Raw genomic sequence first — 24,549 nt, 5'->3', positions numbered from 1 at the left:
GCCCCGCCCCCACCCACGGAAGACCGGGGGGGGGGGGGGGGGGTCCTTGTCTCCTCCTCCTTTCAGGGGCCCAGAGGCTGTTTCCGGCTGAGCCTTTAAAAGATTCTGTCAAACTCATTTGTGCTGATCACGGTGGTGGTGGCGCAGGAGGGAGCAGCCTGGAGGGTCCTCAGGAGGAAGCCTGTGAAGAGTCCCCTGGTGCCCGGCTCGGCCCGGGGCCCCCGCAGCAGCAGCCAGGGGGAGGCGGCGTGTGGGGGCATCGCTCTCACTGCCTCCACGGCTCCCCGCGTGACCTGGCCTTGAGTCTTCACCACATCGAAGGGTAGAGTCGGGGTGGCCACCACCATCCCTGAGATGCCGCTAGCCACAGAGCTGACGCCCACGGAGGTCTGGTCCTTTGGCCTGCGCCCGCTCAGCCAGCCCTTCACCAGCTCATGATTGAACCAGCACAGGGCTGAGAAGGGCACATCCCGAAGGGCAGTGGGACCCCAGCACAGCCACAGCGAGCGCCAGCCGCCCTGAGCCACAGCAGCTCGGACACGGGCGCCCAGCTCCCGGGACGCCAGATGCCGAGGCTGCAGCTTTGTCCGCACCAGCTCCAGGGGACTGGCCACAGTCACCGTGCCCAGGCGGGCCAGTGCACCGGCCACCATGGGTGCGCAGAGGTCTGAGGTCAGGGCTCGCCCACACAGGAAGGCCTTGAGCTGGCCATCGGCGGTGGAGCAGGCGGCGGCCGCTGGCACAGTCACACCAGGGCGGCTGGGAGGCCGCTCCACAGGGTCCTGGTGCCCTCGTGTCCCACGGTCTTCACAGAGGCACCCGTGGTGCCAGCGAAGCGAGTGGGGTCCTGACACCCGGCGGCACAGCGGGCGCCACTCAGGCCCGGGACGGCGCTGAGCACAGGAGGCGCTTCCCCGCGGGCTGGGGGGAGCAGGGCAGTTTGGTGCTGGAGAGGCTCCAGAGTCCGGGGGGGGGGGCAGTAGCTCGCGGGCCCCCGAGGGGCCATGAAGAGGGAGGGCACCACCACAGCCCCAGCGCCCGAGGCCGCCATCTGTTGGAGGGGGCCGATGGCCCCGGCCCTGGTGACCGCCTTGCGGCCTGGGGTCTGGCTCCAGGCCGTTGCCCGCGCGGCGGGTGCTCGGGGCCGGGCGGGCCCGCGGCGGCTCCGCGGCCAGCGTGGGGTCCGCGCCCGCTTGAAGTTTTCTTCTTTTTTTTTTTAAAGTTTTTTATTTGTTTGTTTTTTGGAAGGAGGAGGTAATTAGGTTTATTTATTTGCTTGTTTTCTGTAATGGAGGCACTGGGGATTGTGCCCAGGACCTCCTGCATGCTAAGCGCGCGCTCTTCGAAGTTCTCTCCTTGGAGGTGCGAACAAAGCACAGCGCAGCGGCCCCTCGCAGAGCCTCCTCCTGGCGGCCCGGCTGGGGTGGGGGGCCTTGGTGAGTGGAGGGTCAGGAAGGTGTGCCCCCATGTCCACCCCTCGAGGCTCATGCCGTGGGTGGGGGAGGACTTCCCTCCCTCTGAGTGGCGGACGGGAAACAGGCCTGGGTCCCACCTGGTCCCTAAAGGATGACTACACAGGGAGGGCCAGAAACACCCACACAAACCCACCACACTTACAAAGGGGAGGCTGGATGTCCCAGGAGAAGAGGCAGGAAGTCTGAGAAAGCCTCACCCTCCAAGCCCCAGGCACACAGGGCCTGCCAAGGCTGGCCCTGGACCAGGACCAGAGAGCCCTCCTGGCTCCCGACTCCAGCCCGGCCAGCGCAGCTGCCTGAACTGTGTCAGTCTCCACTGGGGAAAGGCAGATACGTGTAGAGGTCCCTTCTGTGTGCCAGGCAAGCAGGGCCAGCTGAAAACATAGGGCAGAGCAAAACATTGTGTCCCCCAGCCCTTGTCCTAAGCACAAGACACTGGCAGCGCCCTGGAATCTGAAGATACTGGTATCCTGAAAGTCCCAAACTGAGGCCAACACCTGAGTAGGTTGATTCAAACCTCCCTCCCACACATTGATGCCTTACAGAAGAGACACGGCCATTCCCAGGAGGAAACACTTTATGTCCATTGAAATGAACACATGATATCTGAGATTCAACAAAACTTAGAAGACATACAAAAAAAGCGGGGTAGTGGTGGTGGTAATAAATCCACTGTCAAGAGAGAAAGCAATCAACACAACTAGACTCCAAGTGACCCAGAGGTTGGAGCTGTCGGGCTGGAATTTTAAAATAACTATGACTAATATGTTAAAGGATTGCGTGTAAAACATAGACTACACATATGAACAGATGGGAATTGCAGCAGAGACATGGAAACCATGAGAGAGAGTCACATGGAGAGTGCAGAATCAAATACAACATCAAAGGCGAATTCCTTCAGTGTGCTCTTCAGCAGACATGACACAGCCAAGTGTGCAATCACTGAGTTTGAAGACAGGGAAATAGAGCCCTATTAAAACACAGAAAGTACGATGGGTGGGGGGAGAACAGAACACCAAGACTCCAGGGCAATATCAAGTTATCACTGATGCACATAATTAGAGTCCTCGAGAGAGAGTAAGGCTCAGAAATTACTTATCTGTAGAAGGGATATTTGAAGAAATAATATGAGAAATTTTCTAAAAATGATGAAAGACATCAGACCATGAATTCAAACATATCAGAGTACTTAAGGTAGGATAAATATCCCCCTCCCCATAAAATGAACTGGAAACACCATATTAAAACTGTGGCTGTCAAAAACCAAAAGTAAAGGGGAAATCTTGACAGCATCCACACGGAAAAGACATGCTATATACAGAACAAAGATAGGAATTATATCAGAGTTCTGATTAGAAATTATACAATCCAAAAGACAGTGGAATGATATCTTTAAAACACTAAAAGAAAAATCTGTCAGTCCTATGAAGCAGAGTATCTTTCAAAAATGAAAGTCAAATAAGCACTTTTTAAGATAAACAAAAAACGAGAGTGATTAACGGAAGATATTCACTACAAGAAATATTAAGAGAAAATCTTCAAGCCAAGGACTATGATAGCGTGGAGAAACCTGGATCTACACAAGGAAAAGAATGGTTCTAGAAGTGATTTTAAAGAGGAGATAAATACAAAAAGGATTACAAGATAACTGACACTTAGAGCAAATATAGTAACAGTTCTCAGCGTACATAAAAGTAAAATATGACAATCACACAGAGGACAGGGAAGGGAAGCAGAAGTGCACTGCTGTGAAGTCCTGATGCTACAGATGACACGGCGTGAGACTAGTTGGAGGTAGACTGTGTTACATTAAAGCTGTGTGTTATAAACTCTAGATCTATCAGCTTCCAAAAGATCAACAAGTAATGAGCCAAAAGTAGAGATGAAATGGAGTAAATAAAAATATCAAACCTAAAAAGAAGGAAAAGAGAAAAAGGAACAGATGGTTCTTTAATATAACTAGCAAGATGGTATTTTTACATTTAAATATATTAACAATTATATTAAATGCGAAATATCTAAACATCAAAATCAAAAGACAGATTTTCAAATTGGATAAAAAAACAAGAGCCAACTATGAGCTACCTATCAGAAATCCCACTTTAATTATAAAAATATAGACAGGTTAAAAGTAAACAAATGGAAAAATATACCACACAAACACTAATCAGATGAAGTTGGAATGTCTATATTAATATCAATAAAGTATATTTCAGAGCAAGACATATTACCAGGGATAAAGAGAGAGATGATATAATACTAAAGGGGCTGACTCACCAGGAAAACTTAACAATTCTAAATGTGTAAGCACCTAACAAAAGTTTCAAACACATAAAACAAACAAAATGATAGAACTAAAGGGAGAAACAGACAAATCCACAATTATCGCCTGACTTCAGCTTCTCAGCAATCAAACAAGTAGACAGAAAGTCAGTAAGGACAGAAGAGCCTGAATATGCTGTTAACCTGCTCGACCAGCAGATATTTACAGAATTCTCTTGCAATTCTTACCTCCACCTGTGCGCGTGTCTGTAACTGACGTCTGCCGAGACAACGGCGCACGTGTGCTCGGCGGGGACGCCTGCGGCACGTGTGTCCCAGTTCCCAGCTCACATACATGTCCGCAAAGCCCAGAAGCGTGGGGACCAGGACGTGTGGGGGTCGGTGAGGTCCAGGTGGGTGCAGGGGGGGCGTGTTCTGCCCTGACTGAGCGAGCCAGGGTGTGAGGGCCCCAGCACCTCCTTGGAACATAGGAAGGGAGTGACGGCATTGCAGACACCAGGAGCCCCGTCCACTCCTTGTGGCGTGGCCCCCCGACCGGCCAACCACTTACGCAGAGAATGATGAGTCAGGATGGGGGAGGATGGGGCGGCCCTGGTCCTTCTCCTGGGCAAGTGGGAGGCAGTGTGCACACTGAGACGTGAACAGCTGACTGGGCACGTTTTGTGGGGCGTTTTCACTGTCCTGGTGGAACTTGCTCCCAAGAGTCCAGCATCTTGGACATGGGGACCCTTTGGAATCCACATTGTGCCAGTGTCCCCCTCCAGATGTCCTCGTCAGCCGCCATCTGGCCTGCATCCCAGCTCATGACCTCTCTCAGACTCAGATGCCTCAACTCTACCAAGGGGAGTAAGAATTGCTTCCTCAGAGATGTGAAGGGAAGGTTTCTGGAAATCGTGGGTGGAGAAGACCACGCAGGGCCTGGTGCGAGGGGGCTGGCAGGGACACGCGGGGCTGAATTCCGTCACTCTCAGTGGTGACCTGCTGGTCTGCTCTCCCCAGGGGCTGCGGGGCCCTGGGCCCCAGTCATCCTGGTGGGACAGTCCTGTCGTGGGCCAGCTCCGGGTGGTCCCCGCGGGTGGGAGTCTGGGCGCATCACGCCGGTGCCCTCCCCTCCTTTCCAATAGCAGGACCCCACGCCAGCCGGCAGGACGCCCAAACATCCCCACAGGAAGAAGCCCCAGGTGGGGCCCCGGGCCGGGGGCTGCCATGCACAGACACTGGGGCATGCGAGGGTGGGCGCCCACCCGGGACACTCAGGGACTCGGTGGACAAGGGCACAGGACTCTGACTCCCTGGGGACCATCTGTCCACCCCCTGCAGTAGGACCCAGTGTCCAGCCCAGCAGAGCCCAGCCTGGTGTGGGCTGCGGCCGCTCCCGGCTCAGGGGCTGTGCTTCGTGTGCGGGGTCTCCTTGTGGGACCGGCTTCACGGGGCCCCCAAAACAGGAAGAGGAAAGTGCAACCAGCGCCAGCAGCACACAGTGGACCTGTTGCCGGGACACAGGGCCCGGGTAATAAAGGCTGCCCGGGAAAGGAGCTGCCAGACCCGCCCAGCCCCACACCACCATGTGCTGGACCATCGGCCCCGAGGGCTGCCAGCCGGGCTGCGCTGGTTGCCCGGGCTGCGTCCCCATCTGCTGCCCTCCCCTGTGCTGTGGGGTGGCCACCCCCAACGAGGCCACGCTGTGCTGTCCTCTGGGCTCCATGACCACCTCCTGCCACCCAGGCTGTGACCCTCAGTCCCTGTGCAGCCCCGCCTGCAGCCCCGCCTGCTGCACATCCCTGAGCTGCCAGCCCGAGGCCTGTGAGGCGGCCTCCTGCCCCACCTGCGTCTGCCTGCCCTCCTTCCTCTGCGCCATCCTCCCCTGCTGCTGAAGCCGCGTCTCCCTGGTCACGGCAGCCGAGCCGTGCCACAAAGGTCTCCACCCTCCTGCTCTGCCCTTCACGGGAGCGCGCCCCCAGGGCCCCACACTGATCTCTGGCTAGTCACCGAAGACCGAGCCCAGCTCCCAGAGGGAGCCTGAGCCAGGAACCCCGCAGAGGCTGGCTAATAAATAGGTCCATCTAGCATCCCCTCCAAGGAAACCATCACTAGCACACGGCTGGGGACGGCGTCCCGGGAGGAGACCTGAGGGGCAGCGCAGTGAGGTCACAACTCGGTAGGTGTGCGGATAAACAGATACTAACCGAATAGATCAATGAGAAAGCTGACCAAGTAGTGGGGCTAGGAAAAACTCGGGGTAAAACGAGGGCCCTGGACAGACGTTGTGGGTCAGTGGACGACTTCTGCTTTCATTCACAGGGTAGGGGTGTGGCCAGCCCCTAAAACGTAGAGAGCAGAAAGGCTGAAAGTAAAAGGAGAGAAAAAAGCACGTCCAACCGAAGCCATCCGGTGCAATTATCTCAGCAGGCAAAGCGCACTTTACGGGAGAAACACTGCCCCGGATGGAGATGCACTCTGGCCCGTGGTAACACAGTTCAGTGTGCCAGAGACGCAACAGTATTCAACCTCGATGCGCCACAAACGGTAGCCTCAAAATGGCAAAACCTGGTGCATTCCAAGGAGGAAAGATGAATCCTGCGTCACGGGAGAGACTGTGACACACTTTCCTCAGAGCAAGCTGACCAACAGCGTTAAAGGTCAATTTATTCAGAACCTGAGACTTTTCCAGTATTTTTCTTCACTTTAGACAAAGCTTGCTGAAATGAGACTTTGGCTAATTAATATTTAGGGAACATTTTGTCACAAAGAACTTCCAAATTTATGTGGAAACATCCATTTGTGGCCTAAAACTTGTGCTCGTGGTATGTGCACATTTGAATCTTTACATCCGTTAAAGAAAAGTGTCAGCTCTGTTGCCCCAAAACAGCTCCCGTCACAAGGCGCTGCTCAGCTGTGACGCATCAGAACCTGACTTTACTGTCACCTTAAGCCAGGGGACTGCCTTGCCCTTTTTGCTTTTTTCCACAGTATGACTTGTGGAAAGCACTTGTGCTGTTTTCCAAAGTTCTCGTATGAAAAGTGTCACGGAAAAGCGGTTAAAACCGTTTAACTGACACAACGCTGTAAACTGACTACACTTCAATTGAAAAAACATTCAGTACAGAAATAGCAGAATCGTGGGCAGAAATTAATGAAATGGGAAACACATCACCCAACAGAGCAAGGACGGTTCTCCGAGAAGACGGACCCTTGGCCTGTGGGATTGGCTGGTGGGGCAAAGGGGAAGGCGCCCCAAAGACTCCTGGGAAATGAGAAATTACAGCAGAGCCACAGACATAACAATTTTAAAAAATTATCAGTGACCATTACAACTTTATCCCAATAAATTATCTAAAACACATAAAACTTACCAAAACAATTTTTTTAGAAATCTGAGGTGAGGAGGGTACTGCTCAGTGGCAGAGCGCAGGCTTAGCGTGCACAAGGTCCTGGGTTCCATCCCCAGTGCTTCCACTACAATAAATTAAGTGAATAAACAGACAAATCTAATTGCCTCTCCCCCCAAAAAACAAATGAAAAAAGAAATGTGATAACCTGTAACCACTAAAAATTTGAATCAAGAGTTAGAATCCACCAGCCAAGCTGATACCAGACCCAGACATTCAAGGAGTAAATAGCTCCAAACTGCTATAAACTCCTCCAGGGAATTCAAAACTATATAGCTCCTGCCTGCCCTCCCTCCCTCCGAGAGCTGGACCCACTCGAGCGCCAAAACGAAGACAGCTGATAAAAGAAACGTGTGCAGGTGGCTCCACTTACAGAAGCTCAGAACCACTCAAATCATTGCTGCCGGAGGTCCGGGCAGCGGTCCCTCTGGAAGGTGGGGGCTGGGAGGGGGACTGGAGAGTCCAGGACCGGCCCTGGAGAGCTGGCCTGCCACGGCTCTGGCCCTGACTGGGATCTCAGGCTGTGGCGTGACATCTGGTCCCCTGCGGGCTGGAGGGGAGGGCGGGCCCGCTGGAGGCACTCCTGGCCGCCGGGGGCGGGGGCGGGGGCGGGGGCGATGGTCTCATCCACAGGGCGGGGCTCTCTCTACTGCTGACAAAGTATATCTCAAGCCCCACCCATCTTGGGTCTTAGAAAAGCTCCAAGGAAAACTCATCACAAAAAAGCCCCAAAACAAAGAGTCTGGAGCCCATGGGTGCTTCTGAGGAGCGGGTGGGGAAGTCAGTTTCCTGGTCTCCGGCCGATGCCTGTAGCTTCACCTGCAGGCTGGGCTCCCCCTGGGGCCTGAGGCGGGCTCCGTGCACACGGCTCCCTGCCCTGCGCTCCTGCACGCCGTCCTCCCCTCTGCCGGACAGACAGACGGAACGTGAGCGCTTTGCACGCCGCGGAGGTTGGCTTGCCCCACACAGAAAGGTCATGGATGCCAGCGGGTGGGGACGGGACAAGGACAGTCCACAGCCAGGCCCTCCCGCCCACAGTCCCCTCGGCACCCACACCCGGCCACCCACTGGGCAGATTTAAGCTGACACAGGCCCACAACAGGGCAGCCGGAGGGGCCCAGACCAACGCACCGCGCACGGGAGGGAACAGCCGTAGCACAGAGTGAGAAGGGCGAGTCCCCCCGAAGGTCACAGTCAGGGTGATGTCCTATCACCATGCAAACTGCTGAATCCGAATTACACCTTTTGGGAACACAAAGAGACGTGACTCAACTCCGTTTTTTCAAAGGTGACAGAACAGCGAGCACACGTTCCCAGCCTAAGTCACTGATGTTCTGCTGTCCACGTGAGGGTTATTATAGCACAATCAGCAATAATTGATCATCAGTTGATTGATTAAAAATGAGTCATACGTGGACCGGTGATGGAAGTGAGTCACGAGCTGAGGACCAGAGCTGCCCCAGTTCTGCAACCCTGATGCCCAAAGGAGCCAAAGCTGCCCCCCTGGGCTCAACTCTCCCTGACACAGGACACAGGACATCTTCCGACAAGATGGGGCAGCCCGCACTCACTCCAGGAGGCAGGACTCCACAGCTGAGGGGAAGATCAGCCACGGAAAGACGGGCGAGTCCCTGCCCGCGCCACCTGCTGAGCACGGAAGGTATGATGTCCTGGGCCACTCCCTCCTCCCAAGACCGCCCTTCCCCCACCCCCCCACCATGAGCCACAGTGGAGCAACAGGGATCACTGCAGAGGGGACCAGCCCCAAATCCTGGGTAACAGACTGGCCAGCCAGAAAACTGAGAGATGAAAGAAAGACAGGAAGAGATTGCTGCCTCGGAAAAGCTCGATTTATTTGGCTCGTGAGGTGTGGCTTCCTGTCGGAGCCAGAGAAAGCTGCTGGGAACCAGGGCTTCCCAGAGGGGATGTACAAGTTTACTGAAGGATCCAGATCATCTCAGCACATTTCCCTCCCCCGGAGGTCAGGGGGTTGGCAGAGCACGCTTTCCATCTGCCACGTGCAGAACCTGGAGGTCAGTCGAGGACTCGTGCCAGGAGGGACACAGGTGTGGCCCCATCTGCACTGGAGATGCTGGGAGGAGGCTCGCGGTCAAAGGTAGGAGGGGGTGCTACAGGAGGTGGGTCTGCAGACCAGGGTGGGGCAGGAGGGCTGGAAGCACCCGGAGGACAGGCAGGAGGGGGTCACACACACGACTGGCTTGTAGCTCACGGGCACACGCACTGGCCTGTATCTCACGGGGACATATACAGCTGGCCTGTAGGTCACAGGCACGCAGCTGGACGCCTGGCAGCCGGAGGTGCAGCTGGTGTGGCACATGGTGGCTTAGGTCTGGGCTGGCGTCGGGAGGAGGGCGGTGATGTCTGCAGCCTCCCTCCCCGGGCGGCCTTTATACCCGGGCCGTGGGCGTCCCGACCACACAGACCCAGCTGTTGACTTCCTTGTTTCTGCTTCTTCCTGGCAGTTTCCTAGGACGCAGTTTTCTGCTGTAGATTTTCTGACTAATTAATTAGACCCCCTGCGAGCTCTTGTTACACGTGGCAGCCTGCCCAGCTGTCTTACTGGCGCCGTCTGGATTCTGCCTTGTTCCTCAAAATTTCATCTGAGCAACTTTTGAATGACTCTCCAGACCTCCCTCCCTCTGGGATGCTGGTCCTCCTCCCCATGTCCAGCTGGCTCCCCAGCGGATCCCCAGAGTGTGTCTGCCTGGTCCCGGGGTGTCTGGGCCGCCAAGCAGGAGGTGGAGTGCCAGCGGACACACAGGAAGGATGCAGGGACCCCTTGCCCATGGGGTCCTGAGGATAAAGGGCGCAGGTCACAGAGAACTTATGGTGGGTGGTGACCTTGGCTGCTTGTCCTGAGAAAGCCTTGCAGTTAGAAAAGCAGTATGAGAAGCCACCGAGATACAGCTCCGGGAATAGCAGGAGCCAGCATATCCCTAGGGAAGTGTGTACGAAGCAGGGGCCTTGGGGCGGCGGCAGGCGGGGTGCAGGTGGCTTGTGGATGGTCCGCGGGCGCCACCTGCACCCCAGCAGCCGGCACAGTCTCTGGCCTACAGAGGTCAAGGTGGGCCCCGTGGGACTCGGGCGAGGGGCCAGCTCGTCTGGCAGCATGTTGACCAGCCGCGGTGAGGGCGCGCAGCTGCTTGCGCTGGACACCGCCCGCTCCCTCTTCCCTGGGGCTCTGGCCTGTCCCCTGCGTCCCCAGAGCTGCCTCCGGCACCACTCTGCCCGCCCGGATGCTCTGGCTGTAAAATCTGGATGTGCACTTGGATAGCCCTCCCTACCGCTTTTATCAAGAATTCAAGGGTCTCCACCTCCACCCTTGACAGCGAGGAAGCTTTGAGAATCTAATGCAGACAATGGTGTTTCTGAAAAAACCCCTGTAAGTGGCTGCTGAGTTGAAATGTAAGAGGCTTTATGAAATTTTCTCCTAAGGCCAGGTCCCTGACGTCTGGCGCACAGCTCCACACAGTTCAGGCACCACACAAATGCACACACGGCTGAGGCCAGACAAACACTCCCGCGCAGGGCCTGTCCGTGAGGGGAACACTGTTGCCCACGCCTGAGCTCTCGTCCATAAAGAGACACCCTCCAGCACTCCCGCCCCTCGGCTCCCTCCACTGCAGGCAGGAGAGGGTCACCCGCTGGGTGACTCTGGGACAAGGAGGGGACCAGTCTGCCTGGGGAGAGCGCTTGCTGTGGTCAGCCTGGCCAGGGCATTCCCAGCACAAAGACCTCCCTGCCCGGGGCTGGGGGTCCCCGGGACGGCCTGACGGGAGAGCCTGCCTCATTCTGTCCTAGAAGCCACATGCCTGTCCGAGTCCTCCACTCGCAGGCGAGTTTACCCCTGCCTGCCTGATAGCTGCCTCTCCACTGGCTCCTCACTGAAGCAAAGACGAGAGACACCCAAAGACCTGCTCAAACCACAGCCTCTGCTGCAGGGCCCAGGAACCTTCTGGTACAGACAGGAGTTGAACATGGAGATCAAAATAATACCGGGAAAACTCGATGGAGTGACTGGTACCAGACCACTGAAGAAAACACATGAGACATCCACTTCTGGGCAGTGGTCAAGACACAGCAGTGACTGTGACTCCTGAGAGGGAGGAAACCCGCAAGACGGCCTCCACACGTGCCCAGCTCCCAGCCTGGGGTCAGCCTCCCAGGTGCAGTGCAGTGAGCTGGGGTTTGGGCAGGACATGAGGCTGCACTCTGCTGAAGAGGAAAAGACCCGTGGTTGGCACTGGAAGCACCTAGAATCTGAGGAGTCGAGCGTCAGAAAGGAGGGGCTGCGTGCAAGTCCCCTGTAAATCTGCCGGAGGGAGGGGCTGTCTATACGTAAGGCAAGGCCACTGGAGGCTGCCAAGAAACTGCTACAGGACTGAGAGTGGAGCTCCTCTGGCATCCCACTGACACCCCATCTAATCAGCACCCAAGGAATAGGGGTCCCACTCTAGATCTGCCCTAACGAAGCCCAGCCAATCCATGACAGGATTTCCAGGGAAGACAGCTTGGAAGTTGAATCTCACCAACACATAGAGCTTTCCACAGGTCTGCTCCAACAAAGTGTAAAAGCAATCCTGCACAAACAAGTTCAAGGTGGTCAGTTAGTAATTGACTGTCTGCTAGAACAAAAGTGAACAATCAGTAAAACAAGAGAATGCAGGCTCTCCAAATGTATTATCATAATTGCTAATATACAATCAAAAATCACTAGACATAAAAAGATGCAGGAAAATGTAATCCGCAGTTAAAGAACAAAACAATAGTAATGCAGCCTCAGCTGGTCCAAATATTGGTTTTGCAAGCCATGGCATTAGAGCAGCTATTTGTTTAAAGACTCAAAGGAAGATATGCTCAAAGAAGTAAAGGAAAATGTTATGTTCATGAGTGAATAGGTTCTCATGAGGGAATCTCAGCAGAGGAATGGAAACATTAAAAACGGGAATTCTAGAACCAAAACCACAATAGCTGAAATAAAATATCCACTTGGTGGACCGAACAGCAGACTGAAGACAGAAACAGAAAGAGTGAGTGAAAGCAAAGATGCAGCAGGAGAAATTATCCAGTCTGACGGGAAAGAACGCACAAAAGTGACAAGACCTGCGACCTGCGACAGCATCAAACAGTCTGACACACACGTAAGCTCTGCCTCAGAATGCAAGAATGATATCGAAGCACAGAAGTGTTTTGAAGAAATAATAGGCAATTTTCCCAAACTTGATTTAAAACAACTTACAGATCCAAGAATCTTAGTAAACCCAAAGCAGGATAAATACAAAGAACACCACACCTGGCCACTGAATAGTGATAAAAACCAAAAGTTAAAAAAGAAAAAAGAAAAGGAAAGAAAGAAAAATAAAAAACTTCAAAGCAGTGAGAGAAAAAACACTCCACAAACAAGAGAAAAGACAACAACAGCTGACTTTTCGTCAGAAACCATGGGAGACAGAGGACAATGGAATGATATCAGTAAAAAGCTGAAGACAAAAATTGCCCATCAGGAATTCTGTATCTAGAAAGAAAACCAATAAAATGCACCTAAACTATCCAAAAACAGAGAATTCTATATCCAGCACTCCACCTTCAAACCTGAGGGCGAAGTGAAACAGTTTCAGAGAAACAAAAGTGAGAGAACTCCTCAGCAGCGGACTTGCCCTCAAGAAATACCAAAGGAGGTCCTTTAGGCGGAGCAGAAATGGGCCCAGGGAGGGTCCGCGGGAAGGGCCGGGGCCCAGGGACGCTGGGAGGCACGTACGGACAGGAGCCTCGCTCTCCCTCTCCCAGTGACTGCCAGGAACGAGGTCGCATACGGACACGCGGTCACACTGGGCTGCCCTAAACTCTCTCTGCTTTCCGCGTGATTTTGACTTGTGGTAAGAGCCAGAGGAGGCGCTGAGCCCACGGGTCGTGGCCTGTGCAGAGGCTCCAGGTCATTCGCCGTGTGGTCTCAGATCAGCTTGGTCCCTCAGGTTTCCAAGTTCTGACCATGTTTTAGCCCCTGAGCCTTGGGGTGACATCATTACCGTGGTGTCCGACTCTTCACGGGGCTCCCTAGGGGAGGCCCCTCCACCCACAGCAGCAGTCACGGGGGCCTCGCACAGGCACGAGGGCCTCAGGGACACAGCCTCGGAGGAGGCTGCAGCACTGCCCTGAGAGATGGCCACACCCTGTGAGCGGCACCCACCGGAGAATGACGTGTGGCTGGCGTGTAGAGAGAACACAGGGCAGGCACACATGAGGAGCGCGTAATCCACGCTCCTGCCAGCTGCCCAGCCCGGGGAGGGGCACCGGGGCGTCTGATGCTGGCTGCAAGGCCGGGCTGATCAGACCCTTGGGTGGGGAAAGGAATCTGGAGGGTGGCTTAGCACCCCCCTCCTCACTCAGGTCCCCCGGGATCCACCCAGTGCTGCCTGACGTGGGCGGACAATTCTGAGTTAGAAGCTCATGGTGGTCACCCAGTGAACTCTGATTAAGGACCTAGACCTGGGAGGTTATCCTGGGTGAGTGAGTGGGCCCGAAACTCCACCACAAGTGTCCTCAAAACGGAAGCAGCGCCTCCATCTTCACACAGACAAGGACAGGCAGCCAGCAGAGATGGGAGGGACGCGGCCACAAGCCAAGGATGCCTGGAGCCCCAGAGGCGGGAAGGGCCTCCCCTCCAGCCACACGCCCCCTGACGTCGGCTCAGTAAACCTGCTGTCAGACTTCCGGCCTCCAGGACCGGGGAGGGGGCAGATTTCTGTGGTTTTATCAATTTTATATGAGCAAGTGTGGGATCGTCTGTTACAGCAGCCACAGGGAACGGGTGCGAACGTATATGATGAACGTAGCTTCCATACTTTCTAAGTGTTCTGGCTTAAAATGTCATCAAGATGATACAGAAGTGATCATCACTGCAGAAACCCTCCACCCAAGGGGTCCCAGCCAGCTTCCCTCAGCCCCGCAGACGGCGCTCTTCACCTGTTCCCTGAGCCTGGCCTTCAGGGTCCACCCGATGTCCTGACCAGCCCCCTCACTTCCACAGTGGCTGTGCTGTCCCAGCCGCCCTGCCTGCCGGCCTCGCTGACCAGCGGAGGCCCCACGGGCACACTGCCACCACCCCCGACCTGTGCAGCTGCCCTGCCCGTCGCACCTGGCAGCATCTGACGCAAAGAGCATTGTGACACTGTTCCCTGGACCCCTGAGTGTCCCACTGGAGTGTCCCAAGAGCCCATGGACAGAGTCCAGGCTCAGCCCCCAGGAAAGATGCAGTGGAGGTGGGGCTGAGTCTAAGAAGACAGACGGAGAGGCGGGAGGGAAGGCAGAGAGAGCCCCAGCAAGCACGAGGCCTGATCGATCCTCAGGCACCGGGGAGCCTGAGCGGGAGCCCCGCTGTGGGGGTGAGAGGGGAACGCTGCCAGCCCCACCTGACTGAGCCTCGGCTGGGCCACCATGCCGGCTGCTGCGGCCAAAGCCACAGAGGTGCAGAGAGCCCGCAGGGTGGAAAGGAGACACACTCTGAGCAAGGGGGCCACAAACATCCCAGCCTCGGAGACGCAGGCTGTGTGGAAAGCAGCAGAGAGTCTGCTTGTCTCGGCCACGTCCTTCCCTCCGGCCAGGGCCCAAAACAGGGCAGCCGGCCACCGCCACCACCAGGACCTGCCCTGGTATCTCCACCCTCCCTCGTCTGCAAGGACTCGATGACAAATGCAAAAGAAAGGGAACCTCACGCCCCAGAAAGGAGCCACTTCCAGGTCCTAGAATCCAAGTTACCCCCCTTTCCGGATCACCAGGTCCCCAGGATGAGCGCCCAATGGCCGAGAGCACCCCGACACCCCCCGCCTCGTCTCCAGCTGACCTGGTTCTCCCACACCCACTCAGCACGTGGTCAGGACCCGCCCTGTGGCCCCAACACACAGCCGGGGCTTTTACGAGCTGGGCCGCATCTCCTGGGAAAACAAGCAGCCCTAATGAGGGAGCGCAGGACCCGGACCCAAACACCAACCGGGAAGGGCGGGCATGGGGCCTCTGCTGGGGCAGCACGCGACACAGAGCGGGGTATAAAAGCCGACCATCTGAGCACCTCACCCACACTCACACACACACACTCACACACACACCCTCCTCCAGCCCCATCGCCCCCGCCATGGCTGCGCCCGCCCTGTCCACCTGCTCCGGCGACCTGAGCTACGGCAGCCGGGTCTGCCTGCCCGGTCCCTGTGACTCCTGCACCGGCTCCTCCTGGCAGGTGGACGACTGCCCAGAGAGCTGCTGCGAGCCCCCCTGCTGCGAGCCCCCCTGCTGCGCCCCGACCCCCTGCCTGAGCCTCCTCTGCACCCCAGCGAGCTGTGAGCCCTGCCCCTGCCCATCTGCCTGCACCAGCTCCTGCACGGCCTTGTGCTGCCCACAGTCTAGCTGCCAGCCCTCCTGCTGCACCTCCTCCCCCTGCCAGCAGGACTGCTGTGAGCCTGTGTGCTGCAGGCCTGTGTGCTGCAGGCCCATGTGCTGCAGGCCCGTGTGCTGCACACCTGTCTGCTGCAGGCCCGTGTGCTGCAGGCCCGTGTGCTGCACACCTGTCTGCTGCAGGCCCGTGTGCTGCAGGCCTGTCTGCTGCAGGCCCGTGTGCTGTGAGCCCACCCTCTGCCCCTCGTCCTGCTGCAGACCCTCCTCCTCCGTGTCCCTGCTCTGCCGCCCCGTGTGCAGACCTGCCTGCTGTGCCCCTGTCCCCTCCTGCCAGCCCAGCTGCTGCCGCCCGGCCTCCTGCGTGTCCCTGCTCTGCCGCCCCAGGTGCTCCCGCTCGTCCTGCTGTGTCCCCAACTCGGCCTAGAAGTCCTGCTGCTGACCGGGCCTGTACCCTCAGGGCCAGCTGGGTGCTTTGGGCACCCCCCGACCATTGCTGGCCCCCCCACGCCATCCTCAGAAAGCACCCCAGCCCGAGCTCTGGTGTGCACCTCTGCACGAACGTTCACTGACCTCAGACCCCAACAAACAGGGCTTAGCCCGTCTGTGGCCTCCACATTAGGCGCAGATGGATGTGAGATGGCCCTCCCCTACTACCGGGGGTCCCCAGGTTACCCCTGACAACCACCGACCCAGCTCTTCCTCCCAGCCTTGGGGCCGTACTCTGCCCTGTCGCCCCCTCCCGCTGCTCTGCGCCCCCTCTTTCCTGCAGGCATCTTGAGCTGAATGAATAAACATCCTTGTCTCAATTAGTTCTCTCTCCCAACTAGTTTTATTCCATTATTCCCGGCCCTTGGGGAACATAAATAACTCTAGCCTCAGCAAGCTTGGAGACAAGCCACGTCCTGGGAGCACTTCCGAGGGTTCTGAGGTCTGAGGCCCAGCTGGTCTTTTCCAGGGCCCTTGACTCCCGCGTCTGTACGCCAGGCAGCTCTGGGTGGCTGTGCCACGTGTCTGAGACTCCGGTGGCCAACACCACCTGGTGAGCAGGCCCCTAGGTGAGAAGGCCCCCCGCCACAGGCCTGGCTCTCCCTGGTCACTCTGCAGACATGCAGGGGCCAGGGCCCACGTTGGCTTCTGGCCCGGAGGCAGGCTGGGACTGTCACCCACTGGGACACAGCTGACGCTGGCATTTCTGCCGTCCACCAGCGTCCTGTGCTCGTCCTCCACCTCCCCTTGAACTCTGCACTTTATTCAATGCTCAAATGTCCCAACCTGCTTTGTCTGTGCCAGACAGGCTGGTGACAACACCCGCCCCCTGCCCCAGGTCCAAGCTGGGTGTGGCCGAGGTCAAGGGGAAGAGGCCAGGGGGTAGGTGACTCCCAGGCCCACACTCCAGGGTCTGAGGGCCAGGCTTGCTGCCTGAGGTTCACCCCGGGGGTGCCCCACGTTTCCTGGAGCCCCAAGCTTCCGATGCCCAGCCCTCGCTCCTGAACAGAGCCACTCCCTCACCTTCCTTCCAGCTGCCTCCACTCTCCACTGGCCCTACCTCTTAGCTCGTGACCCTACCCTGCCCTGCTATTGACATGAAGCGCTGCCCTCCCTCCCCAGAGGCCTCAAAGTCCAGCAAGGTGGTCCCCAAGGGGAGGGAGCAACGGCAAACGCCCGCGCACTCAGAGCAGGTCTGAGACATCGCCTGACCCGCCCACGGTCTCCCCTGGAGAACCTGGTCCAGACTCCCTGGGCTGGGCTGGCTGTTCCAGGGTCACTGTGTCCCCCACCCAATAAAAGGAGGTCCCCAGAGAAGCTGTCAGTGGAAGGAGGGCCCCCCGCGACTAGAGTCGGGCGGTGGGAATGGGTGCAGACAGACCAGCACCCAGCCCTGCCCCCACATTCCGGGGCTGCAGAGGCCGGTGGGAGTGCTGGCCCCTGCTTGCCCGGGGCCCCTGCCCATCTCCTGGGACCCTCCCAAGGAGGTGGAGGTGTGAGAAATCAACTCCCCCGGCTGTCACAGGGCTCCGCCCACCAGGGCCCCCTCTGCCCCTTCACAAGTCACCCTCAGGCCAACTTCAGCAGCCCCGCCCCCCAGAGAACTGAGGCGGCCCCGACTTCCTGTGCACCCTGCCCCTCTGGCCAGCTAATGAAACCTTTGGGCACCTTCTCAGAAACACGAATTTCAATGCACAAAATATAATGCTCCAGATTTCCAGGGGAGACCACTGTGTGCAAACACAGTTACTAAAAAGGAATTTGTTTAGAACGACGCAGTGAGACGTGGGCCTTTCCATCAAGGCGTTAACTAACCAGGGGAGCGGGGGCCTCAGGCGGACAGCGGACGGAAGTCTGCTCGCATCTGTGATGGGACACGAGGGTGCCGGCAGCTCCGCAGGTGACAGTCCGGGTGTTACCCTCGCTGGGAGCTGCTGCGTCTGGTTAGTTATGAAGACGAAGGCGCAGTGCCTCCCACCCAAGTTCAAGGCCCCTGGATTCCATCCCCCGATCCTGGATGGAGCCAACTGGGTCGGGGACAGTGCCCACTGAGATGGGGGCAGCGGCCAGTCACCGATCCAATGACTGGTGACCCTCCCCCAGGGCACCCCAAGCTCAGCACTTGACCCCCAGAGGCATCCCGGGGGGGTCGTTCCCTAGTGCAGGGGCTCCTCCAAGCGCCCGCCAGCGCCCCACCCCCACGCGGCTGCACCCGAGCCGGGACACCCGCGGACCCCAGAGCCCGAGCCCCGGCCCGTGCAGCTGGCCCACCCACCTGGGGCCGAAGACCCTTGAAGAATTTCCCGTCTACCTCAGTCTTCTGCGCTGCCACGGCCGCTGCAGAAACCACTGGAAGGCACGTGGCCAAAAAGACACCAGAACCTGGCTACCTGCGTGGATGTGCACTGGGTTCTTCCCTGCGTGGGCACAGACGCCCACGTAGTCACACACCTGCGCACTCACATCCATGTGCACGAACACTGCCCGCCCTCCCCTCAGCGCAGGACGACCCTGGTCCTCGCGCCCCGCAGACCCTCCAGGCTGGCAGCCGCCCCCCCCCCCCCCCCGTTCAGCGGGTGCACCGGCGAGGCCCTCGTGGTGCAGCCAGCCCAAGAGGAGCAGGCAGTCGGAGCTGCCCCGCCCCGCCCCACCCAGAGGTGGGCAGCCTTCGGGGTCGCTTCTCCTTCCCCCTCCATCACCAGAGGCCCGAGCTGGGGCAGGGGGGCTCATGGGCAGCAAACCATCCGTGGAGTCACCTTGGAGGCGAGGCGGGCATTCTTTCCCCCGCCCACCTCCCAGCGGTGGGCGGGTGAGTGTCCCTGACACTGCCTGAGATGTTCATCAGACCTGACTCCCTGGAGACTCTCACGAATTCCCTCCCCCAGCGCAGAGCTGCCTGGGCCTCCTCAGCACCACTCCCGGGCCCGACCCGGGATGGGATGAAAGGTGAGACGCTAACAGAGGCGTCCCCCACCCAAGCCCCAGCCTCTCCAAGGACCAAGGCCGGCAGGGAGGAACCAGCTCTCAGGTCAGAAGCACCTCTCCCTCTGCTTTCTGAGCAGAGCTCTGGATGGGGCGCATGAGGCATCAGCGTGGTCGTGGTCCCGGGTGCTCCCCCAGACTCAGGATATGGAGAGCAGTGGGCGCCCTCCCAGCCCTAGCCGATTCCAGCCCAGAGCTCAGAACCCACCTGGGAGGAGGGGAGGGGAGATGAGGGAGGGGCTGGAGGGGGTGGGAGGATCCGGGCTGAGGGCTGAGGCCTCTGACCTGGTGTTTGGTGGGGGTGGGGCGTGGGAGGCGCCTCCAGTCCCAGAAGCGTGACCTGGGGGTTTCCTAGATTTTATCCTGGAAAAAGGCTGCCTGGAAATCCATGATTTCCTCTTAAAATTCAAAACCATAGAACCAGCATATAGTGTGTGAGGTCCCATTATAAAAAGGAAGATTCTTTTTTTCCTACTTTCTGTGCAGACAGACAATGCCCTGGCCTAACGGATGGGAATTTTTGGAAAAGGAACGGTGTGAGGGTCACAGCGCACGGGCTCCGCGTGGCGGGGCTCCGCGTGGTGGGGCTCCGTGTGTGCGGGCTCCGTGTGGCGGGGCTGTGAGCTGGCCGGGGGGAGGCTCTGCTGTGCTTGCCAGTGAAGCCTGCTTTGTTCTGAAGACTTGTTTCTGGAGAAAGGGCGGTGAGAGGTGAGGTGGGTCTCTTCCAGAGCACAGGTGACTGACCTGCATCGATGGGGTCGGGGAGGGGAGTGGTCATTCATTTAATGGCATGTACGGACTTTTGCTAAAAGTGACAAAAACAAAAAGCCTCATTATTTCTTTGGGGAGTCTGTGCCCAGTTGCCCACCACTCCCCAGCCCTGCAAAGCCGTCAAGCAGGTGAAGTGGGTCTTTTGGCCTCAGTCCCCCTACGACCCCGACTTGGCACCTCTCCTCCCTGTGACACACGCACACGTGCCCAGCTCCAGGGGTGCCCGGGGCGTGACTCCGAGGGTGCCGGCCTGGGGCTGGAGCTGCGCAGATGCAGCCTCACGGCCGCCAGCACCAGAGGACAGGGTGGAAGCCACTCCCACGGGGACAAAGCACAGCCCACCAGGAAACAAGCAGCGGCTTCCTCACTGCAGACCACTCAAGGGCCTTGCGCCAGGCGGCGTGAGCCCAGCAGGGGGCGTCGTGCCCACACAGGACTCCCGGCAGTGACTGGGGCCTCGCCGGCGGGCCCCAGCGTTCCCACCTGCCTTTCCCGCAGCATTCTCCTTAAAGGAATGCTTTAAGGAGGGCAGGGAGGAGGACTTCCTGGGAGCCGCCCCACCGTGGCCCCCCCACCCCGGGCAGCTTTTAAAACGGTGTGACTGCGCCTCCCCTACAAGGGTGTCGAGCGAGTGAAGGAAGGAAGGAAGGTGGGTGACGAGGGCGCCACGTCCATCAGGTACAGACACCTCAGCACCACCCCGACTCCTGGGTGAGAAGCCGCCTCTGACTGTCTCCAGGCTAACAGAGGACACGGTTCTGACACCAGCAGCAGGTCACCCCGCTCCGAGCCCCCACCCCGCCCCTTCTCTCTGCCCCGCCCCCTGCACCCAGCAGTGTCCAGCCCCTTGGGGTACTGCTCTCCCTATTATCGCCCCACAGAACCCCTCTGCCTTGGCCTCCTGTCCACGTGGAGATGACACTGGGTTGGGACAGGCTGAGTCTGGGGTGGACAAAGGCTCTTCGGCCTGCAGCTACCACTCACTCCCTGACCGAGATCCTGGCTCAGAACTCGGGCCACCAAGCTGTCCCCCGCAGGGCACCCCTGCCACTTTCCTGGCACCACACACATCAGGCACCCCAGAGTGGTGGGCCTCTTGTGGGAGCTGGAAGGTCTTACGATCGTATTGCACCCTCTGTCCCAGGGCAGCTGGCCCATCTCAGGGGGGCAGCAGAGGGGTCTCAGGATCAGAAGACTCAGGCTGGCTCTGGGGTCAGGGGGCCAACAGCTTATTCAAGGCATCTCGGCCCAGAACCCTGCCGGCCACTCATCCCAGGGGAGCCCAGCCCACACGCACATGCCTGCCCTGAGCCCTGGCCGCTGTGTTCCAGAGCCTCTCCCCTGCCGTCCTCCACCCTGAGTCTGGTCCTGTGTCCACAGCTGGTTCCCCAGCTGCACCTCCCACCTGGCCCCCGCCACCTCGTTTGTGCTGACTGCCTGCCGGGGTCCTCTCTCTGGCTTGACTGAGGCTCTCTGAGACCTGACTCATCCTCAGACACACCTGTGTAGACGGGCCAGGCCCCAGGCCCCACCCCTCATCAGAGGGTCCACACCAGACCCCGGGCAGACACGTAAGCTCAATTTCCCCGTTGGCAAAACGGGCCACACCACCTCCTGCAGGAGGGGCCCTGGAGCCTACTGACCAGTACACCTGCGAGATTCTGACCACAGGTTCCCGACCAGCCCCACCCAGGCCCCACGCCCACCTCAGCTGTCAGGACGCAGCCCCTGCTGTCCAGTTCTTATGAAGGCCGGGCAGAAGAGGCCAGCTCCGTGTCCACACAAGGCCCCCTCTCCGTTCCCAGGCTTCCTCACTGTTGAACTTGAAGCCCCCCAGACGTGCATCCCCTGTTCCCCCAGCTCCTGGGCCACTCTGGCGCCCCACCGTCACCTGGATGGGGTTAACTTTCTACGTGCAAAGGTCCAGTCCTTCCCTCCACTGCTCCGCTGGGTTGGGGACACCTGAAAATCCCAGCCCATAGTGACCCACAGCCTTCCAGCGACCTTACTTGCTTACTAAGTGAGTCTGTGCCCCGGGGCAGAGAGAGACTGGACAGTGCTGGAAGCAGAGCCCCTCCGCAGCACAGCCCCTCCCCAGCACAGCGCCCCCGGGGAAGGGGTATGGCGCCCAGGGGCACAGAGGCCCTGAGGCCCTCACTGCCACAGTCACACTCCAGGCCACCGGCTGGTGGTCGCAGACTCGGGGGGCAGGATCTCAAAACCCGGGGCGGTCACAGCCAAGGCCTGGGCGCCTCGTGCGCAGGCCCAGCAAGGGCGCAGGGAAGGTGAAGCCCAACCGCACACACTGTCCGGTGTGAACACCCGTGCCTTCCACACCCGAGTGCGTCAGGGCGACCTCCTTAACTGCCTGTGTCCTGGCCGGCTGCTCCCCAGTGCCTCGGGAGCACTCCAGGTTTAGTTCACGACTACTTACTTGCTTTCATCTTTCTTCCCTCCTTCCTGCCAGTGCAACTAGGTCATCTTTTAACTGTTTGCAACGTGCCTTCAAGGGAGAGGGGGCGGGCTTTATAAATAACCTTTATCATTACAGATGCAGGGTGATTCTGTTCCCAGCGCTGAAGGAACATGAAGATACATGTCTCTGACTCACCCCCACCGGGGAGACTCCGTGCGCTCAGGACGCTGCACCCTGGACCCCGCGTGTAGGTCTGTCCTTGGAGATGGGGATTCATGGCTACAGGCTGACTTGGCTTCTGCGCCGTGCAAACCACCCACCCCGAGGCTGTGATTGCGACAGGCGCGGCCGCCTCAGGGCCCGGGAGCGGGCGCTTCAGTCCTTCCCGACACCCCCGCCCCAGGGCCTGCTCACCTCCACTCGCACGTCCCGGTTGCTCCCTGGGGAGCTGGGGACCTCTATGGACCACCCCCAACCCACGCAGGCCAGTGTTCCGAACTGGGGACATCATCGGTCAGCTCCTGGTCACATCATTGGGAGCCAAGTGCCGCCAGAGCAAAGAGCTGTGACATGCAGGGGACTTCGGAGGATCCCAGGGACCCGCGCACACACTGCCTCCACGCCTCCCTCGCCGCCCACACTGCTGCTCCCACGAGGCCGCACGCGCCCAACACTCACTCCCGTCCCCGAGCCCAGCTGCTGCTCCTGGGTCTCCCGTCCCTGGCGCTCTGTGCTTTACTGTTAGGTGTGGTACGTAAAGTCCCCCGGGAGAAGCTCCAGAAAGGCGTGATCGGGCGTGGCGGCCGGCAGGTCAACGTCCTTCCTAGGGAGGCAGGATCGGAACGCCCCCCACCCCCGACAGGGCTCTCCACCTCGGAGGGGGGCGTGCCTGGGGCTTCTCCGCGGCCCAGACTGCCGTTTCTGTGCTGCGCTGCGCTCAGCGCGGGCCTGGGCTCTGCTCACAGGGACCCGCCAGCGGCTGCGCTTCATTCCTCAGGCAGGTGCAAGGCCTCCCCCGGGAGGCCCAGCAGGTAAGTACTTGCGAAGGGCCTCGGGTGGGGGAGGTTAACTCTTTGAAGGAGCCCCCACCCCGCAACGTCTCCACTGTGACGGCCGCCACCCCTTTCGTCTTCTCCGCCGCCTCCCTCGCGAAGCCCAAGCCCGGCTGCTCCCCAGCCAGCCCAGCACCGGTGGCCTTGAACCAGCCGCGGAAAGGGCAGCACCGTCCTGGAGCCCGGCGCATCCCCGCCCCACCCCACGTCCCCCGCTTACCCGTGCAGGGCTCCCATTGCCGGGTGCCTCGGCCTGGGGTCGCCAGGGGCAGGAGCGCGACACACAGGGCCAGCAGGACAGACATGAGGGGCCCCGGTCCCAAGCTCCATCCAGGGCTCCGCACGCGCCCACGCCCGGGAAGCAGCTGCTCCTGTGCACCTGGGTCGGCCCTGCCGGCGGTCACTGCAGGGGCCACATCCCCGAGGCCGTGCAGGGGCGGCGACGCGCAGCCGGGCGGCAGCGGGCTGCTCTACCTCCTTATCTCCAGCTGCGCGGGGTCCCGTCCTGCAGGTGACAGCTGCCAGCACCTGCGAGGCTGCGATCAGTCATTGGCCAAGCGCCTTTTCCCCGAAGGAGGAGAGAAGTGAAGCATCCAGGAGGGTGGAGAGCGAGCCAGAGGCCCCAGGACCTGTGCAGGCCCCTCTGGGGTGCGAGCGCGGGCCACCAGGTGGGGGGCGGGCGGGAGCAGAGCCAACGCAGTCCCCGCGGTCCCGGGCCGGCAGTGGCCGTCGGGAGGGTGGGGCTCCTGTGGAGGGCTTTTATCTGGTGCCCAGCCCTCCGGAGGGTGTGTGGGTTTGTCAACTGCTGGGTTTCAGGAATTTCCCTCCGGAGGGAAGTCAGTCCTTCAAGGGAACAGCTAATGAGACGCGAGCGTCGCCCGGGGGAGGGGAGTGGCCGCGAGGCGGGTGGTTCATTTCATCAGGCTCCTGGTCACTGGGGTCTGACCTGCCCAAACCACGGTCAGTCCACCTGCAGTCTGCCCCAGGTGGACGGTTATCACGCGTGGTGGTTCTTTCGTGAGACACCCTGCCCGCCTGTTTCTCAGAGACAGTGCACAGACAAACGGGCTTGGGCGCACAGGGCCCTGAGAGGCACCTTTCCTTGTCTCAGATGGCGGGCAGCGGCTGGTCCTGAACCCCAAGCTCTGCCCCGAAGCCCCAGCTCCGAGGTCTACGCAGAGGATGGTGACACAGAAGGCATTTACGGGGGCACAGATGCCCCCTACCCGGGTCAGGGCTTGTTGGGAGGCGGGGGTGGGGGAGCCGGAGAGGAAGGGGGGGAGGGGCAT

General features: G+C 59.1%; 2 protein-coding genes and 1 pseudogene across 2 annotated transcripts in view; 1 reads left to right on the top strand and 2 right to left on the bottom strand.

The window, feature by feature from the left end:
- Positions 1–24,156, bottom strand: part of TSPEAR (thrombospondin type laminin G domain and EAR repeats) — a 124,275-nt gene extending 100,119 nt beyond the window's left edge. Inside the window, exon 1 of the mRNA XM_074342442.1 lies at positions 23,481–24,156. Within this exon, the coding sequence (XP_074198543.1) occupies positions 23,481–23,565 (85 nt within the window). The 5' untranslated portion in view covers positions 23,566–24,156. The remainder of the gene's footprint in view (positions 1–23,480) is intronic.
- LOC105078049 (mitochondrial glutathione transporter SLC25A39 pseudogene) lies at positions 63–14,604 on the bottom strand (annotated as a pseudogene).
- KRTAP10-12 (keratin associated protein 10-12) lies at positions 15,218–16,371 on the top strand. The gene has a single exon (XM_010966507.3). It carries the CDS (start codon positions 15,297–15,299, stop codon positions 15,975–15,977), a length of 681 nt encoding a protein of 226 aa, XP_010964809.2. The 5' UTR covers positions 15,218–15,296; the 3' UTR covers positions 15,978–16,371.
- Positions 24,157–24,549: the final 393 nt, after the last annotated feature.

The sequence above is a fragment of the Camelus bactrianus genome, chromosome 1 (assembly GCF_048773025.1).
Source record: "Camelus bactrianus isolate YW-2024 breed Bactrian camel chromosome 1, ASM4877302v1, whole genome shotgun sequence".
In the NCBI taxonomy this organism is placed as follows: Eukaryota; Metazoa; Chordata; class Mammalia; order Artiodactyla; family Camelidae; genus Camelus; species Camelus bactrianus.
Note: the sequence above shows the minus strand (reverse complement) of the source record. Positions and strands in the feature narration are given on the sequence as shown.